At 39.8% G+C, this 19,525-nt stretch overlaps 1 protein-coding gene across 4 annotated transcripts in view; it reads right to left on the reverse strand.

Annotated features, from left to right (window-relative positions):
• Positions 1-19,525, reverse strand: part of rnf13 (ring finger protein 13) — a 29,275-nt gene that overhangs the window by 2,617 nt on the left and 7,133 nt on the right. For 2 of the 4 annotated variants that reach the window (XM_035523098.1, XM_035523099.1), the window contains exons 4-9: positions 16,213-16,338; positions 8,536-8,623; positions 8,328-8,418; positions 3,930-4,035; positions 3,741-3,834; positions 1,576-1,656 (exon numbers count right to left, since the gene is read on the reverse strand). In XM_035523098.1, coding sequence (XP_035378991.1) covers positions 1,576-1,656; positions 3,741-3,834; positions 3,930-4,035; positions 8,328-8,418; positions 8,536-8,623; positions 16,213-16,338 — 586 coding nt within the window. Of the gene's footprint in view, positions 1-1,575; positions 1,657-3,740; positions 3,835-3,929; positions 4,036-8,327; positions 8,419-8,535; positions 8,624-16,212; positions 16,339-17,811; positions 17,841-19,525 lie in introns of those variants that run through there. The other 2 variants (XM_035523101.1, XM_035523100.1) reach the window with 2 other exon arrangements.

Consider the following 19,525-nt stretch of genomic DNA (forward strand, 5'->3'; position numbering starts at 1 on the left):
GCCACAAAATGGCCTGCTAACATCATTTCAGTGATGATCTCGTTAGCTCAGGAGAAAGTGTTAACGAGGACAAGGCAGCTGATATCACTCTGTCATGCTGATTAGAAGTGCAGACTCGTTGCTTTAAAAGCTGGTGGTTCTTGGACGTTCTCTTCTGTTAACTGTGGTTACCTCCAAGGAAACGTGCAGTCATCACTGCATTGCATCAAAAGGGCTTCACAGGCAAGGACATTGCTGCTTGTAAGATGGCACCTAAATCAACCATTTATCAAATCAAGAACTTCAAGGACAGAGGTTCAATTGCAGTGAAGAAGGCTTCAGGTCGCCCAAGAAAGTCAAGAAAGCTCCAGGACTGTCTCCTAAAGGGGATGCATCTACAGCATCAGGTCACCACCAGTGCAGAGCTTGCTCAGGAATGGCAGAAGGCAGATGTGACTGCATCTGCAAGCACAGTGAGGCGAAGGCTTTTGGAGGATGGCTTGGAGTCAAGAAGGGCAGCAAAGAAGCCACAAGGACAGACTAACATTCTGCAGGAAGTATAGGGAATGGAGAGCATAGGACTGGGGTAAAGTAATTTTCTCTGGTGAGGCCCCCTTCAAACTGTTTGGGACATCTGGACAAATGACTGTCCAGAGGAAAAAAAAAAAGGTGAACGCTACCATGAGTCCTGTGTCATTCCAACAATGAAGCATCCTGAGATCATTCATGTGTGGGGTTGCTTCTCATCCAAGGGAGTGGGTTTGCTCAAAATTTGCATAAGAACACTGCCATGAATAAGGAATGGTATCAAAACATCCTCCAACAGCAACTTCTTCCAATGATCCAGGAGCAATTTGGTGATGAACAATACTTTTTCCAGCATTACATAACTTGAAAATTTGGGTTTACAGCCAGGAAACTCCCCAGATCTCAATCCCATTGAGAACCTGTGATCAATCCTCAAAAAGAGGATAAACACAAACACAAACACACACACACAGAAACTGTGATCAACTCCAAGCACTGATTAGGCAAGAATGGGTTGCCATCATTCAATATTTTGCCCAGAAGCTGATATCCAGCATGCCAATTGCAGAAGTCTTAAAAAAGAACAGTCAACACTGTAAATATTAAGTCATTGCTTAAACTGGATGCATTTGTCAGTAAAGGGTAGGGTGGGTAGGGTGGGTAGGGTGGGTGGGTGGGTAGGGTGGGGGGAACTAATGAAATGCTTATTGTACTTCACTATATCATATAAACATCTCACAAAATGATCTAAAAAAAAAAGAGAGAGTAAACTTTGTGAAAAACAAAATTTGTATCAGTCTCAAAACGTTTGGCCACAACTGTAGACAAACTTTGTTTACTACTGCTGCTACTCCTCCTCCTCCTCCTCCTCCATATAGCTATAGGGGTACTACAAAGAGAATAATTATAAAAGCTGAACCATTAAAACACATACAGATGATAAAATTATAAATCATATAATATAGCAGATAAGTAAGATAGCTAGCTGTTCACTTCTGTATGCTGAATGCACATATCTCCAAGCAGGAGATCAGATGAACTGAGAATACCTGAAAATGCTGAACTCACCATGTGAGCATGGAAGAACCCGCAGTCGGTCTCCTTCTTCATACTCATCTAAACATATGGCACACACATCATAATCATCACCTAAAAGAAATAATAATCATGAGTCACAATTACATTTCGTAGAAAATGCATAACAATAGACAAGGGTTGACAATGAAGGTTGACATGTTCAAACCCAAACCCATTCTCTCAATCTTTTTTTTTTTGATAGCATCCATTGCCAGTTTAGGCCTATGAGTTCTTTTTTTTTTTTTAAGTCTGTTAAAGCCTGGTTTACAGATTACATTCATCTTCACTATCCTACTTTAAGAGTTCATCGATAATCTCAAAATTTGGAGGATTTTGTGGGAATACCAGACATTTTACTATCTATCAGTTGTTAATTTGCCATACCATTTATTTAATGAATATCCATGAACATGAGCCTGGTTTCATAGCATTCCATTTGGAAGTGGAAGGATGACTTCAAAATCTAGAATTACAAAGCCTACTCTATTGTTTCTACCATTTATAACAAACAATGACGCACTACTTGAAGGAGAGCAACTGCATAACCTAAAATATTCAGCCAGTTTTCTTTGCCAATTATACAGTTCATTTCTCAAAAATATAATCATAAAAATTATGAAAGGATCTCATTTCTATATTTGATTCTTTAGAAATGCATTACTTTAATGTATTTAGCCTTAAATCCCAATTTTCAAAAGATGCTGTTCAGTATCTTTGTTGATTTCTTGAGGAGTGTTCACCCTGACCTCACTGAATTTAACATCAATTTTGCTGGCAGCCAGCTGGACCAATAGATTTCCTTTTGGAACCCTGGCATCCCCAAAGCCTTTGATGATGGTGAAAAATGTTTGTATGTCTAAAATCAAAGGAGTTTAGGCCACACCTTCATTTTCCAAAAGCCTTTCCTGGTCTTTTCCTTTACTGAATAGGTCATTCAACTGAGTCAGTGTATATGAAATTTAAAAATTAACTTGTTTTTTATGGAGAATGCCAGGGCTGCATGTGACCATATTGGATAAGGAGACACTGTAACATCAGTAAGTTTTTCTGCTCCATGCCTGAATCCTAGGCAGGGCAGTTGCTGCGGGCATCAGATGGAGTGCAGAACAGAAAATTAGGACTTTTGTGGCATTTTCTTAAATGGCATTTATCTGACGCTTTTGTCCAAAGTGACTTACAATTATGACTGAGTACAATTTGAATTGGGCATTAAGGGCCTTTCTCGGGGGCCCAGCAGTGGCAACTTGGTTGCAGTGGGACTTAAACTGACAATCTTCTGAGTACTAGTCGAGTACCTTAACCATTGAGCTGCCACTGCCTCAACTTAAGAGATGAGAAGGAAAGGAAGAGACTTCTGGTACCTCTACTTTCTATATGTATCTATTTGTGCAATGGAACAGGGAAGGAAAGTGCTGGGGATATTATAAGGCTAATTCAGAAATAGGTGATCAGTTCTCTGCGCATGCTCACAGAGAAAGCTGGTTGAATTGATTAATCAAGCACTTGATGCTCATTACCTAGCATCAAGGCAATTCCATGCATTTCGATTCAGATAAAAATAAAAGGCATGTAGACTGTAAATGAAATTCTAATACACAGAAAAAAAAGGGCTTTTGAAGTCTACCAATTTTTATATGTTAATTTTCAATTTTATAATCTTTGATTTATCTCTGAAATTAATATTTGGCATAGGCTGAATAGCAATGATTTCATAATGTTGACACGAACACTGAAGTTACTTAACTAATTATCACCTAGACTAAAGACAATTAAATACTTAAACTAATACTTCAGTGTTAAACCACAAAATATTTAAAATTCATTTATGGTAGTTTAAAAATGGTTTTAGGATTTTCTGCATCAGATACTTGGTTCTAGAGTTACAGACAGGGCCAAAAAAAGTGACTAAACATTAACATTAAACATTAATACATGTACTTCAAAGCACATTTGGTTACATACAATCTGTCCACCCACACCTCCACAAAGTGGCCATCTTAGACTTCATGCTAAAGGTTAGGGGTCAGTGAGCTGAATTAAATTTGTCAGCATGGAAAGAGGAACTATAACAGTGTTCCATTTACAGGCCAAAGGAACTGGACTAAGCAAAATGGGAGTCCAGCATAGGTCTTAAATTCTCTGATGAAGTACTGTACCTTTCTTGTACTTGTGGATTGGAAGCTTCTTTAGCTGGTCTTTATGCAAACGACTTCTTCTAGCCCTGTGTCTGTCCTGCACAAACTTTGTGATCTGACCATAAGGGCACAGAGAACAATCATCCAAACAATGTCAAATACTAGTGGCTGAGCTCTCATTTACTAATAAAGATGACCAGTACTACCCACCATAAACACTACAATGAGAATGAGGCAGATTCCAACAATTATGAGAAATGGGATCAAGTAGTACTCTAGGGGCAGGCTGAAGTCTGGCATGACGATCACATGACCCCTGAAAACAAGGTAAAGCAGCAGACATCAGTGAACAAGAACATCTCTCTGTGCTCATGGTTGCATATTTGCAGTAAATTCATTATGGTTTGCTTTTCCACCTAGTGTTTGGGAGAATATGACAACTCAAAGATGCATTTTGCACTAGGAAAAAAAAATAATGATAAATTTATAGAATGTTAAAAATCATGTGACAGTTCAACGTCTAATTTTTTACATCTGTTTTGACTGTGGTAATGATATCCACTAATCAGGAACAACATTAAAGCCACTGACAAATGTGAATAACATTGATTATCTCATTACAGTTGCACCCATCATGGGGTGGGACACATTAAGATGTAAGGCAAACGCAAAGGTCTGAGTAATAAAGGCCAAACTGTTATGGTTAGATGACTAGCATAAGTCAGATGGTCAGAGCATCTCCAAGCAGCATAGCAGTGTTCCAGGTATTCAATGCCAAGTACCTACAGTATAGGATTATGATTGCCCAAGACTCCCATTGTCCTGTCCTCCGTATGGGGCACGAAGGCTGATCCTAAAGAAGAGCTACTGTAGCACAAATTGCTGAAAAAGTTAATGTGGGCTATGAAACAAACATGTCAAAACATCACATCTTAGTGTGTATGGGGCTGCATAGATGCAGTCCTGTAAAAGTGCCCATGCTGACCCCTGTTCACTGCCAAAAGTGCCTACTCAGGGCTCGTGAGCATCAGAACTAGCCCCTGCTCTTGTGACTGCAATTAACCCTGAGGTAACCCACAACACCCCTCCTGCAAGATCTCATCAAGATGCATTGGAAGAACAGACCTTGTTCTCCTGCCTGACTGGATCTTCACCCCTAACAACATAATAATATCCATCCTGAGAGACCTCGGTTATCAACACCAGAACACTTTTGGCTCTACTAGGATGTCACCTCAGCCCTCTTATCAGGTCCTCAAAGTCACTCCATAAGAAAGGTTCATTACTCTGCATGGACACATGGCCCAAAACTTTTCAACCCCAGATCTGGCCTCGGGAAAGTAAAAGACCATAAAAGTAGCCCTCTTGGATTTTAAGAATGACTTCACATCCTGGAATACCTACATCAGAAAGACTTATTAAAAGCTCATTCTTGAAGGACTACTGGATTTGAACCTTTCCCATACAAAAGGCCCACCGGTGGGCATCGCAACGAGACCAAATTCAAATAAAGGATTTGTCCTTATTGAATTTTTAGGAATATAACACGATTTTTACATTGTGTGGACTATGAATCCAAAGCGCCCCTCAGTGACTACACTATGGTCCCACATCTTGACTTATTAACTATCTATGGCTTATCAATGAATTGTGAAATACAGAACAGTCAGAGTACGCTTAATTCTGAGTGAAATCTTACCGATTGCCACTGAACTGTTATGAGACTTCCTCTCTCCAATTTTGTGATAAACTTTCTTTATGCCTCATCTCAGGTATTCAGGAAATTATTACACCCATATCTTAACCCTATCTGCATATTAACCTTTACACTAGTTACTACTGGTTACCTCTTCATCTCAAGTATAATAGACAGGTAATTATTTTAACTATTAATAATATCAGGACAGTTATAATACTTGGCTACTCCCACCTCCCCCTGATATCCCCTGCTGTAGCCCACCACACCTCCACCCTAGCAAACTACTTCTCCATTGCTTTTAATGGATGTTCTCTTGCAGGTTGGGTGTCAGACACATGTACACCTTGGGACAAGACTAGGACCTCTAGAAAGTTGGGCAAGACATGAATTATTTTTTTCATTTATTTATATTTTTATTATTATTATTATTATATATTATTATTTGTTATTATTGTGGTGACCATTGTCAGCCAGAGGAGGATGGGCCCCGATTTTGAGTCTTGGTTCGTCTCAATGTTTCTTCCTCATGCCCTAGGGAATTTTTCCTTGCCACTATCGCCCTTGGCTTGCTCACTGGGGGCTTGGACTTGGACATCTATCCCATAACCCAAGTATCACTACCTAGTTGTTTTACTTCCATCTTTTTCTTCTCTTTCTTTTATTAAATGACAATCAAAGCTGGAGACGAGACACAAATCATGAATATTCATGAATAATTTCTTCTTGTATCTCCATCCAGGAGACTGGCAGTTAAAAATAGATTCTCTGGAGTGCACTGAAGTTAAATGAAGTCAGAAGAAGTTTCAATTCAAATTCCCATCAGTAACTTGAAGTCTGAACCTCTCGCAAGAAGAATTAAGTACTTACATAAGTCTGTCTTGTATCCAGTTTGTTAGTCTCTCAAAACCCAAAATTTGCTTTCCACTACTCCATCAATGTTAGGTCATCCTCTTTTGTCATTGGAAGAAAAGATTAGTTCTGTTTAGCCAAAAGTAATTAGTTTTAGTTTCGTCAACCTTAGTTTATTCATAGCTACAACTAGGATACACTCTCACATCGACACCTGCGAAGCTACAAGGAATATATTCACACCAACTCAAAACCCTCAGTGAAGCTCAGAGCAGTCCTCCATAACTTGGACTGGCTCGTCTTGCCAGTTTGGAACCACTTGGACAGTGGATCAGTGTTGCTGGCAGCGTAGAGGTCCTTCATCAGCTTTGGAAGCAAAGCAATTCTGAATTAGTAGTTTCTTATTGTAGATATTCCTCACAGTAGCCATTTCTATCTACTCCCTAAAATTCAATAAGGACGTTAATCCTGGCCGTCCTATTGTACCTGCTTGTTCCTGCCCAACAGAAATAATATCCCAGTTTCTGGATAACATTTATTAAACTATTGTTCAGTCCTTATCTACATGCGTTAAAGACACAAATCCTAGAATGCCTGAAAGAACAAATGCTACTTGCCAACTCCTTGCATTTTTCAATGGACAATAAAAGCTTGTAGGTCATCACTAATGAAGATGGTTTGAGAACTTTAAAACATTTTCTTGATGCAAGATCTGAGAATAAACCTCCCATAGATATTCGAGACAAAAACATTAAAGACATGCCCATCAAGAGTCAGATAAACGACCATTCAAATAATGACTTTGGTACTGTAGCCTGCAACCGCTCTGGATGTGCTACATGTAAAAAGACTAAACACCGCTACTAAAATAGCTGGCACAAAAGGAGATATTGTCATCACCAATTCCTCCTCATGCATCACTGTGGGAGGTATCTACTGTATTACTTGTAAGCGATGTAACCAAGAGAAGGCTTGCTAATCAGTTTGTTGAACAACTTCAAACATCAGAATCAAGGATTTGTCATTTTCAGTGACAAGGCCTTTTAATACTAATGGACACTGCATTGATGGCATATTTGTTTGCATTGCCAGTTGTTGCTATGGCAGCAGTGAAATTAGGAAACTCAAAGAAAAAGAACTCATCTACACTCTTGGAACATTATAACTCAATGGAATGAATGTTATACTTTAAACATCTATTTTTTCATATATAAACTGGCTCCTCCTACGACTAATTCAGAAGCACTTTGCTTGCACAGCTGATGAAGGACCTCTGTCTGAAACATTCTTTTTCTCTGTAAACTCAACTTTACTACAATTTTAAACACACAAACGCACACACACACAACCTAAGGAAGCCGTGAAACTGGAAATTTAATAACCTGTATTTAGCTGTTATTTGAAATACAATTTGACGCATTCTGTTACCAGGCAGTATTTAACTGTATGAATAAAAAACTTGAACAAACTAAAAAAAAGAAGTGACATTCCAAATTTTCTTTTTGCTTTAGCTACGAAAATTATGAATGGTTGGCTACTTTTTTGAATAACTAGTCGACTAGTAAAAATAACTGATGTGCAACAATGTTTAGGTAGATGGTAGGAAATGCACAACTGAATACACCCCTTTAAGGCAACTGTATTCATTAATGGCAAAGCCTCTGTCAGCAGGATAATGAACTGTGCCACACTGCAAAAATTATCCAGTAATGGTTTGCGGAATGTGACAGTTGAGCATCTTGAGGGTTGAGCATCTGTAGGTTGTGCTGGAAAAACAATAACAATCCATGCCGGCTCCACCTTGCAATTTAAAGGTCTTAAATGAACGGCTGCTAACATCTTGGCAGCCGATATCACACAACACCTTCAGAGATCTTGTGAAGTCCATGGCTCTACGGGTCATAGTTGGTGCGGCAACACGAGAGGGACCTACACAATATTAGGCAGATGGATTGAAATATTCTGGCTGATCGGTGTATATACAAAGATGCTAGCTGGGTATTAAAATAAAGGAAAAAAAGAGCAGTATGACTAAGCACTTTAGAGTCTTGAGCACTCACCCCTTCTCATAGATATAATCTTCTTTAAGAGAGTTGGCAGCATCCTCTCCAATGAATACAGATGGTATGTCTATCTGTTTCACAACATCCACTACAACAGAACACAAAATGTACATGTGAAGCATATAAGAATCTGGCCTTTATGTGTGTGTGTGTGTGTGTGTGTGTGTGTGTGTGTGTGTGTGCACACACAAGCACAGGGACTTACAGTCATTGGATCCCATGCTGATCAAGTCATCAGAATCCACATTGTGAACAATGGCTGCCTTAAAGCCTGCCTTTTGGGCATTAAGGACCTTTGGGGTTAACAGAAGCAGCGTTTTCAGTTATGGCCATGTTATATGCACTCTTATGTGCCCATGCTGAAGACCTTCTTCAGTCATACAAGAGTACCCCCCCCACACACACACACACACACACACACTGCCTATAAGGTAAATTATGAAAGTTTCTCTCTCTATAATCATTTCTTTTATTATTAGAGAGCAGTGTATAAGGCTGATATTACACTGCACTTCAATGTAGACAATTGTAATAAAGAATAAAATAAACACAAATTATGAAATGTTAGAGATTAATTAAATGTAAAAGTAAAATTAACAATACTTAACTGTTACTGACATTGTCAACTAAAAACTAAAAAGAATGACAAAATATTTCCACAAAAGGTCTACTTTTATGTCTTTCCACTAGAAAGCACAAAACAAACCAAAAATACCTTAGCATTTTTTTTTAAAATATTTGTTAATGTCATTAGGAATAGGCTACCATTTTATAGCGCCATACCACGCAAGCAAAAATTAGTAACATCCTTTGATTTATAAATATACATTAGGAATTAAATGAACATTTCACCTGATCACAATAGTAATCTAACCATAGCCCAATTCAACATTATTTTTAAAAAATGGCAGCAGCTACAATATGCCAATGCACATTCCTCAATGGGTTCTTCAGAATTTGAAGAACAGTGAACAGAACTTCAGAATTAGACAGTGAAATGTCTAATGTCCAACCAATCTAAAAAGCAATTAGGTTTTAGGTGTGAGATTGAGTAGATGTCATATAACTAATAAAAGGTGAGAGCACTTTTTCACTACCGTTGATCAGTTTCTTGTACAGCACAGTAGTGAAGATAAAAAGGGAGATAGCTAATTGTTAAACACAATAACCATTTAATTTCTGAAGCCCTGAGATGACTCCATCTGCTACTACCCTTCACTCAACAAACCACAACCCTCACTTAGATCCATTGACATGCCCAGAGCCGATGCAACTTCATTTCTAGCGATACCGGATGGTCGCCCCACAACAACGGACTCTTTAAGCAACCCAGGCATTTGGGCTGAGAGCCAGTCTACCACCAAACACCACCACCTTCAGCTGACTCACCCAATAATGCAGTTTTGTCTGAGACTCAGTGAGGAGGCCCACAACTTTCACTTCACTACTGATGACTGAAGAGGTTGTAAAGACAAAAAGGTGCCACATGTGATCTTATCCAAACTAGACATGCTTCACCTCAGTTACTATACCACAACTGAAGGCACATACTGGGATAGTTTTGAAGAATTACAGACAAAGTTCAGAGGATTCTTGGGAGCAGCTCTCATCCTTGGAGTCATTTGACTTTGGACATAAAACTGCCAGATTGATGTAAGCAGATCAGATCAACATTCGACATGAAAAGTTATGAGTAGTATTCTGCAAACCAAGAGTTAGATTATTCTAATGCATACTTCATCACAGCATGTAAGATCAATGTGGCAGACTAGCCACACATACTTGGAATAACAAAAGACATTTCAGATATGCACACATGGATGCTAGATACTGTAGTGTAGATAGTGGACTCTATTACATGCTAGGACAAATTTTTAATGGATCCCCCGCACCCTCCCTTTCTCGCTCCCATGGAGCAGTGTCACTACAATGCAAAGGAAAATGCAACAGAAAAAAAAAAAAGTTTTTGGAATTTTCTCTATGGAATCTGTGATAATTTCACAGAACTGGATTCCTTATTGTCAATAACTAAAATGCCTAAGAGATGGCAATGATGTATGCACTGGCATCACTTTTGTCAGAATACCTCTCTTCAGTCAGATTGACTGGCATGACTGCAACATGGCTGTGTTGTTTATTAGGAGAAAGACTGAAACCAAGAAATGATCTGCTTAACAGTTGGACTTGCTAGCAATCCATCGCTGCGTACCAAATAACGTACCAAATAACCCATGCTTCACAGACATCGATATGTGGCCAGGAATTGGGTTTTTATATGCGGCTACATGATTTTGATTTTGGCGCTAGAGAAATGTCCTAAGCAAAGTCTACAAACACTGACACTTGGTCATACTACAAAGCAATGAGATGTTGGTGACATTAAAGTGACAAGAACACCAATGGATATCATGTTTGCATCTGGATATGTTTGTACAAATGTTAATTTGTATAGTGTCATCAACTTTTTTACAAAACTATGCTAGCTAGCCAACACTGCCACTCTGGAATGTATGTAAATATATGAAGCAATATTTGTTTGAATTTATATAAAATTACTGACAATGAGGGGCACCACCTTAATTTTATGGAGAAGCAAGAGGGAGTGCTACAGCCAAGACGAAGAAGTCAAAGAAATAGAACTCTGACAGAGAAAAAAAAAAATAAAAGTTGAAAAAATTAAAGCCCTTGATGTAAGGGTTGGTGCCAGGCTGAGGCCCCCTCCGGCCACCAGAGGGAGGTCTCGAGTCAGGCACGCCACTAATTAGGCTTAACACCCAAAAGCTGGGCTAGACCTTATATAAGCCCAGTGACCCAGTCATTCAGTGCTGGGTCTTTACCAAAGTTTTGAGCCAAGCTCCTAGCCAGTAACTTCAGGTATTGAGGTCTGTGAGCCCTCATGCTATACCTCACTTCTTGTCTGCGAGAGTGTTCGTGCTTTTACACGTCCCCTCCCCTCTCGAGTCTGTCTCTCTCCCAAGGCTTCCCTTAGCCATTGAAGTTCCTCCCTGTTTTTTGGTTTTGTTTGGGAAGTTTTAGTTTGGTTTTCCCCAGTCCATCGGGGTTACTATTTTTCCCGTGGCATCCTTTGTTCTCCCTTTTTCCACACCTGCCGTGGTGATTAGTTTTTTCCTTTTGTTTTACTTGATCCAAACTGTTCTGCACATGGGCCCACCATTATTAGAGTGTGGTTGCTCACCCAGTAGGCTATTGGTGTTGTTATCACCTAGCTGACCTGGGTTCAAGTCCACCTTACACTTGAACAAAGAGTTAACTATATTTATAGCACATGGAGAACACAAGTTAAATCTTCTAAACCACCCTTCTCACAGTCAACAGAGCCTTTGTCTGAGGATTTGCTTATAATATAAATATAATTGGTGATGTCATATGTCCAGCATGTTAACAATGAACTACATAAAGTCTTAATTCCACACCAGGGCACGCATTGCAGAGCAGATTTGTGTGTTGAGATTTCTAAGTTCATTATATCCAGAGCTTCAAGTCAACTAAACGAAAGGATCCCAGGAGAAGAGCAAGACTGGCCAGAAGCAGGCTCTCTTTGACCCAAGCACCTGTAAATCAGGTTTGATCACTTCTATCTTGAAAGGCATCTCGAAGCACTCATGTAGATCTTCTGTAAAATGGCAGAAAGCTGCTGCAAGCCAAGCTGTTTTGAAAGTGTTGCAAGAACAAGAAAGAAGATATGAAAATACAGTGAAGAGGCAGCAGCCGTAATGCATGGTTTAAAACGAGAGACAGAAGAGGTGAAAAAGATGAAGCTAAAATTATGGCTCAGTTGGAGGAATGTATATGACCCTACAAAGGACTCTGGAAGAAAAACAGAGAAAGATTCAGCATTTGGAGGCAGTTAAGTGGTACAAAATGACCAAGTCCCTGTCCCCACAAGTCCTGTGTCCCAGTGTATGGCTCACACACCACAAGCTGTGGCCATCTTCTCAAATGAACACACAGCAGAGCTTGTTAAGCTGCTAGCAGGAGCTGTAAGTGCAAAAAGAATTCCAATCCCTAAACCGTCAGTATTCAGTGGAGACTCACCGAAATACAACTGGAAACTCTCCTTTGAAACAATGATCAACCAGAGGAACACTCAAGACAAAGAGAAGATATCAAGAAAGCACTTGATGGCCATTTCTTACTTGGAACTGAGTCTGCCTATTTTACTGCCTATTCTGATTTGAGAAGATATACGGAAACAAGTTTATATTGCAAAGGTTTACAGAGACAAACTTCAGGCATGGCACAAGATTGGATCCAAGTACAGCTTTTAGCTCAGAGAATTTGTTGATTTTCTTCATAGTTGTGAAGCTGCCATGGTCCACATGAAGGCATTGGAAATTTTGAATGACTTACAAAAACAGGAAAATTCTTCTGAAGTTATCACATTAGCTACCAGCAAGATGGAACCAGAAGGTTAATGAAGTAGAAGAGAATAACCGTTCTCCTGCTTCAGCCAATTTGTCAAATTTCTGATAAGAGAAGCAAAAATTGCCTGTTACTATGCTACATCTCTGCAGTCACTGAAACGAGGTGAGCTTGAAAAACCAAAATGCCAAAAGACCTCAAAGCCTTGCAGCAAAGACAGTGACCACAATCTCCAAAAAGAAGACCGTTATAAAAAAAATGCATGTTATAATAATACTGAACATACTTTGCACAAACGCAAGAGGTTTATGTAGAAAGCAGTTTTAGACAGAATAAAATATGTTCGGGCTGAAAGGTTATGCTTTGGTTGCCTCAAGCCTGGCCAGTGCTGCAACAGTAAGAGTGTTTGCGATATGTGCCACAAGCAACATCCTACCTGTCTGCATGCAAAAAGCGAAGACCAGCACAAGCCAAGCAAAATCAAAAGTCAAGAAAACTACAAAGACCTCAACCAAATACAAAGAAAACAACCACAGTTGCTACTTCAGAGTATTACTTCATGAAGCCAATGTGCAGACCGCTGCAATAATTCCTGTCTGGCTTTCATCTACAATTCAAACAGCACAAGAAGTCCTTGTATATGCTCCACGTTCTCAACGTCACAACCTTCATTCTAAGTGAGCAAACAAAGAACAAGTCAAGCTGAAGCTTAGGACCTCTACTATGACCTCAAGAACCACATTAGCAAGCTCTAAAAGAGTAACTGACCTTCGGCTTTTACTCTAGTAAGATCTCCTTACCACCAGTCTACATGCGAGAGATTACACCAGTTAACAGAACTCACATACCAACAGATGAGACTGCAAAGGCAGTTCCCATTTAGAACACCTCCACAAAGAGATCAAACCTCTACAGGACTGAAGATCTGCTTATTAAGTACAATTGCTCACAAGCCCTACTTCCAAAGGTAATTGTATCTAGCAAAGAATAAATCAGCCTTATGCACAGAACACAGACCTTGGATGGAGTCTTATTGGCTGTGGGAATACCTGTACAGACTATGGAGATGCCATTGGAATCAGCCATCGTAGTGAAACAAGTAACACTAGGTGTGGAGTCATTGGTCAGCCTCAAAACTGAAGTACACTACGTGGGCTGAACCAATGTGAAAGATGTGACTTCCTCAGACATAAGAGTCCTTGAATCAGATTTCCAAGAGAGAGATAGAGATAGAGATGAATTTGTTCCTATCGAAGTTGGGAGAAAGCATCACACAAAGATGGTCACTATGAAATGCCATTACCATTCAAAAGACGAAAGACCGAAATTACCCAACAAGATGTGTGCAATACGTCATGTGAATTTTCTTGAATGGAGATTAAGTACTACAAGACTACATAAACTTTATGGATAATTTCATGTGGTGATGCAGAGAAGGACCCCAAGGAAGAAGTTGGAAAAACTCCATGATTGGGAATGTACCAAGCAGAATTATCATCTATAAAATGAGGAAAAATAGGGGTAGTATCTGACTGTTATGCCAAGTTTCAAGAAATATTTACCTGACACTTTTATCCAAAGCAACTTCCAATTATGACTGAGTACAACTTAAGCAATTGAGGGGTAAGGGCCTTGCTCAGGGGCCCAACAGTGGCAACTTGGCAGTAGTGGGGCTTAAACCAGCAACCTTACAATTACAAGTCAAGTATCTTAACCAATAAGCTACCACATACATGGATGCTACTGTGTAGAGAGATCAGATGGGATGAAGAACCTTGGTGGAGTCCTGGATTAGAGACCTACCCAGTCTATCTGAAATATAGATTAAGAGATGCTTCTTACCTTTAGGTTTTCGCAACATTAAAAAAGGTTCACCACTTTTCAGATGCGTTTCCGGATAGGGTGAATGTACTTACCTGTGAGGCATTAACGAAGCTGACAAAGTCCACTGCTATCTGGTAATGGAAAAGCCAAGGGTTTCACTTGTCAACTGTGTCAAACTTGAACCCTCTGCAGCAGTTGTTGCTACGACATGCCCCGGAAGGAGCTAGAAATCCAAGACCTGCAAGCATTCTTTTGGACAAATTCCACAATTGTGCTCAACTACCTAAACAATATAGGTTGGAGAAGATGGTGGAGAATGATGGACAAAGAGTAGAAGAGGGCTGTAATGATAGAAGTAGCAAACCCAAGAAGTGGAAGGTGAAGGCAACAGTGGATTCCCATAGTAATCAGAGCACTAGGGGTTGTTACCCCCAAACTGAGAGAATGGATTCATCAAAGCCCAAGAACAACATCCAATATCTCTGTTCAAAAGATCGCACTCCTGGTAAAAGCCAAGATTCTATGTAGGACCTGAGGACCTGAGCTTGAATGAAACATCACACTGCACCTTCAAACTGTTTCTGGTACAAGACCTTAGACACACATGATAGATGTAAATGGATTCAACAAAAAAAAATAAGAAAAATGGCAAAAATAAAAACAAAAAATTAATAACTCCACAAAACAAATGACCAATAAAAGGTTAAATTTAAACCTGAAAACAAATGTATGTAAAAGAGGAATTCGGAAAGTTGATGCAGTTGGATAAGATGAATGATTAGTGTTTCATTAACAAGGATGAATGGGTAACTACACTAATACAAATTGCTTGCTATTACCTATTGACCTCTTTTTACCTGAGAGCAAATGGTCACCAGATTTTGGTCTTAAAGTAATTTTTTTTTTTTTAAACAGGATTAAATAGTACACAGGACTTATGTGAACTATAAATAAAGGTTAAATCTGCTTAATTTGAGCAATGATGAACGACCAAGTTTAGCTAGCATTGGCCTGATTAGCGCCAACATCTACAAATATTTAAACATTTATTTGCCTATAAAGTTGCAAATGCAGTAAAAGGCTACCCTAAACAGGCATCTTACACTTTTCTGAAACTAAGCTCATGAAAAACAAAATTTTACCTTATTATAGACTTGTAATCCTTGACTGGGTTATGTGCAATGCATGCTGAAGTCAAAATGGCAATTTGCTGGGAGCCGACCTAGTAACATGCCTGTAAACATTATAGGTATGCTCAAGTTTGAAAAAGCAGGAACATTACCAGATAAGACCTTTTATGTTGCATTTGTTTGAAACTTACTTTAAATGGGAAAATTTAAATGCAAGTCAAAAGCTACATAACCCAGCAAATACTACTGCAAAATGTCCTGCATTCACAAGATTTCCTTATCATATGAGATCAGGTTTTATGCAACAAAGTTTTTAGAAATGGGCAGTCAGTGTAAAGGAGAAATCAATATATGAATAATCCCTGGAAAGATAACAGAATTGTGTCAGGTAAAAGGCACTTTGTATTCTTACCAAAACATTCTTTTCATGCACATTTGCTGTGGTATTTGGCAGTTATATGATAACTTCTGCCCTTCATTCTTTGCAGCTCCACCAGCACTAGAATGATGTGTTGCTGGAGGAGACAACTTCTTGTTCTGCCTACCTTGATGTCGAAGTTGCAGTCAAAGCGTTTGATCAGTGCGATGAACGTGTTTGTCTTGTTGTCTCTCAGGGGTGGAGGGTCAATTGGTTCACATGCATTTTCAGGCCGGGCACCAATCACGAAACCCTGACAAAAAAAAAAAAAGTCAGGTTATTTTTGTTTCATTTGGTGACTGGACAGCTATGATCAATACCCATGCACTAATCGCATCTACTGTGATAAGTTTCATATTAATCACCGTCACTTTATCTAGCAAATTAGAAATGGTCTAGAATCACCAGATTTGATTCAGAAGTACAATATCCAGGGGATTCCAAGGGACCTCAACTGGCATGACAGTAGCACTATTATGCATCAAGTTATATCTCACCCAGTATCTTCTGACCTCTTCCAGATACACTGATCAGCCAAAACATTAAAACCACTGCCTAATATTGTGTCAGGCCCCCCCTTGTGCCACCAAAACAGCTCTGACCAGTCGAGGCATGGACTTCAAAAGAACCATGAAGTGTCCTGTGGTATCTGGGACCAAGATGTTAGTCCTGTCGGTTGCAAGGTGGGACCATGGATTGGGCTTGCTTTTCCAGCACATCCCACAGATGATCAATCTGATTAAGATCTGGGGAATTTAGAGGTCAAGTAAAACACCTTGAACTCATTGTCATGTTCATCAAACCATCCTGCTGAAAGAGGACTCTACAATTATGAAGTTATATTTGGATCGTGCCTTTCAAGGAACCCAAGGTCGCTTTACAAATCAACACACACAATGCAGTCACACGTTGGCATACTATTAGGGCATACTGTTACCATGAAGGGGTGTACTTGGTCTGCAACAAGGTTTAGGAAGCTGGTATGTGTCAAAACATTCATATAAATTCCAGGACCCAAAACATTACCATATCCATCCAGCTACCCCATTCACTGAAATGTATGCAGAAACAGCTAGTCCAGCCCAACATCTATACTGAAGTAGCTACTTGGACTAAACATAAGGGGCTGCCCAAGCAAGATGGGGTTGAGCAAGCTAGAGGTGATGGTGGGGAGGAAAAACTCCCTGGGTGGAACTTAGGAAGAAACCTCCTCTCGTCTTCTGACCACATGAGTCGTAAAGTTACTAGCCTGGAACGTGTGGATAAAAGTAGGAGTTTCTAAAGCCTGTTTTGGAACACCAAGTTCCAAAAGCATTACTGATTTTAATGGACAACATATCTTTCCATATAAATCAAAACTATTCTAAGATCACCTTTTAATGGTCTAAATTTGCCAAAATTTGGAAGTGGTAGCTCAGTGGTTAAGGTACTTGAATTGTAATTGGAAGGTTGCTGGGTCAAGCCCCGCCACTGGCAAGTTGTTACTGTTGGGCCCCTGAGCAACGCCCTTAACTGCTCAACTTGTACTCTGTCATAATTGCAAGTCGCTTTGGATAAAAGCATCAGTTAAATGTAAAATTATTTTTATGCCGAGTTGAGTTTTCCTCCATGGACCCACAGTGCCACCTAGTGAGTGTAATGAAACCCACTGTACCCTCAATGTGTGTGAAACTTTCAGTGTGGTTCAGTAGGTATATACACTATATTGCCAAAAGTATTCACTCACCCCTCCAAATCATTGAATTCAGGTGTTCCAATCACTTCCATGGCCACAGGTGTACAAAACCAAGCACCCAGGCATGCAGACTGCTTCTACAAACATTTGTGAAAGAATGGGTCACTCTCAGGAGCTCAGCATGGTACCGTGCTAGGATGCCACCTGTGCAACAAGTCCAGTTGTGAAATTTCCTCGCTACTAAATATTCCACAGTCAACTGTCAGTGGTATTATAACAAAGTGGAAGCCATTGGGTATGACAGCAACTCAGCCATGAAGTGGTAGGCCACGTAAAATGACAGAGCAGGGTCAGCGGATGCTAAGGCACAGTGCACAGAAGTCGCCAACTTTCAATCGCTACAGACCTGCAAACTTCATGTGGCCTTCAGATTAGCTCAACAACAGTGTGTAGAGAGTTTCATGGAATGGGTTTCCGTGGCCGAGCAGCTGCATCAAAGCCTTACATCACCAAGCGCAATGCAAAGCGTCGGATGCAGTGGTGTAAAGCAGACCGGCACTGGACTCTAGAGCAGTGGAGACGCGTTTTCTAGAGTGACGAATCACGCTTCTCTGTCTGGTAATCCAATGGACGAGTCTGGGTTTGGTAGTTGCCAGGAGAACGGTACTTGTCTGACTGCATTGTGCCAAGTGTAAGGTTTGCTGGTGGTGAGATTATGGTGTGGGGTTGCATTTCAGGCGTTGGGCTCAGACTATAGTAAATATTTCTTGCTCCCAAATTTGTGGGAACAGTTTGGGGATGGCCCCTTCCAATTCCAACATGACTGCACACCAGTGCACAAAACAAGGTCCATAAAGACATGGATGAGCGAGTTTGGTGTGGAAGAAGTTGACTGGCCTGCACAGAGTCCTGACCTCAACCCGACAGAACACCTTTGGGATGAATTAGAGTGGAGACTGCAAGCCAGGCCTTCTCATCCAACATCAGTGTCTGACCTCACAAATACGCTTCTGGAAGAATGGTCAAAAATTCCCATAAACACACTCAAACCTTGTGGAAAGCCTTCCCAGAAAAGTTGAAGCTGTTACAGCTGCAAAAGGTGGGCCGACATCATATTAAACCCTACGGATTAAGATTGAGATGTCACTCAGGTTCATATTTGTGAAGGCAGATGAGCCAATACTTCTGGCAATATAGTCTCCATGTATAACCTGTGTCTTATGGAGACGTTTGGCTCTATAGTCATAGCAGCATAGACTTATGTCATTCCTAAGTAGTGACTAATTAGCTTGGTGTAACCATCAAATTATGTTGTTATCTTGCTTCTGTTCTGATATAAAAACATTTTACTCTTCTTCAATTTTCCTTTCATTACATCATGTGTCTGTCAGGATAAAGGGAATTGGGTTTAATGTTTAATGTAAAGCAGTTTATTGAAAAAGTCTCAATTGCTAGCCTTATGAGCCTAGTTACTGAATGAGATATTTTGATTTAAACATGGATGTGGTCAGGTGATAAAGCACGTTTTGCATAGTGTGTTATGGGAACCAGACATACCATTCCTTAGGTATAAAATTATTAACAAGGAACTGAATAACTTAACTGTAAAATGTATAACTCTAATTCTATAGTATACCCCAGAAAATATGCCTTGGTAGAAATCTAAACTCCTCTAGTCAGAGCCCCCCCAAATTGTTTATATTGAATTATAAAATTTACATGAATTAAATGTGCATTCAAAGTAACAACTCTGTGACTGCATTTC

This window comes from Electrophorus electricus, chromosome 26 (genome assembly GCF_013358815.1).
Source record: "Electrophorus electricus isolate fEleEle1 chromosome 26, fEleEle1.pri, whole genome shotgun sequence".
Classification (NCBI taxonomy): Eukaryota; Metazoa; Chordata; class Actinopteri; order Gymnotiformes; family Gymnotidae; genus Electrophorus; species Electrophorus electricus.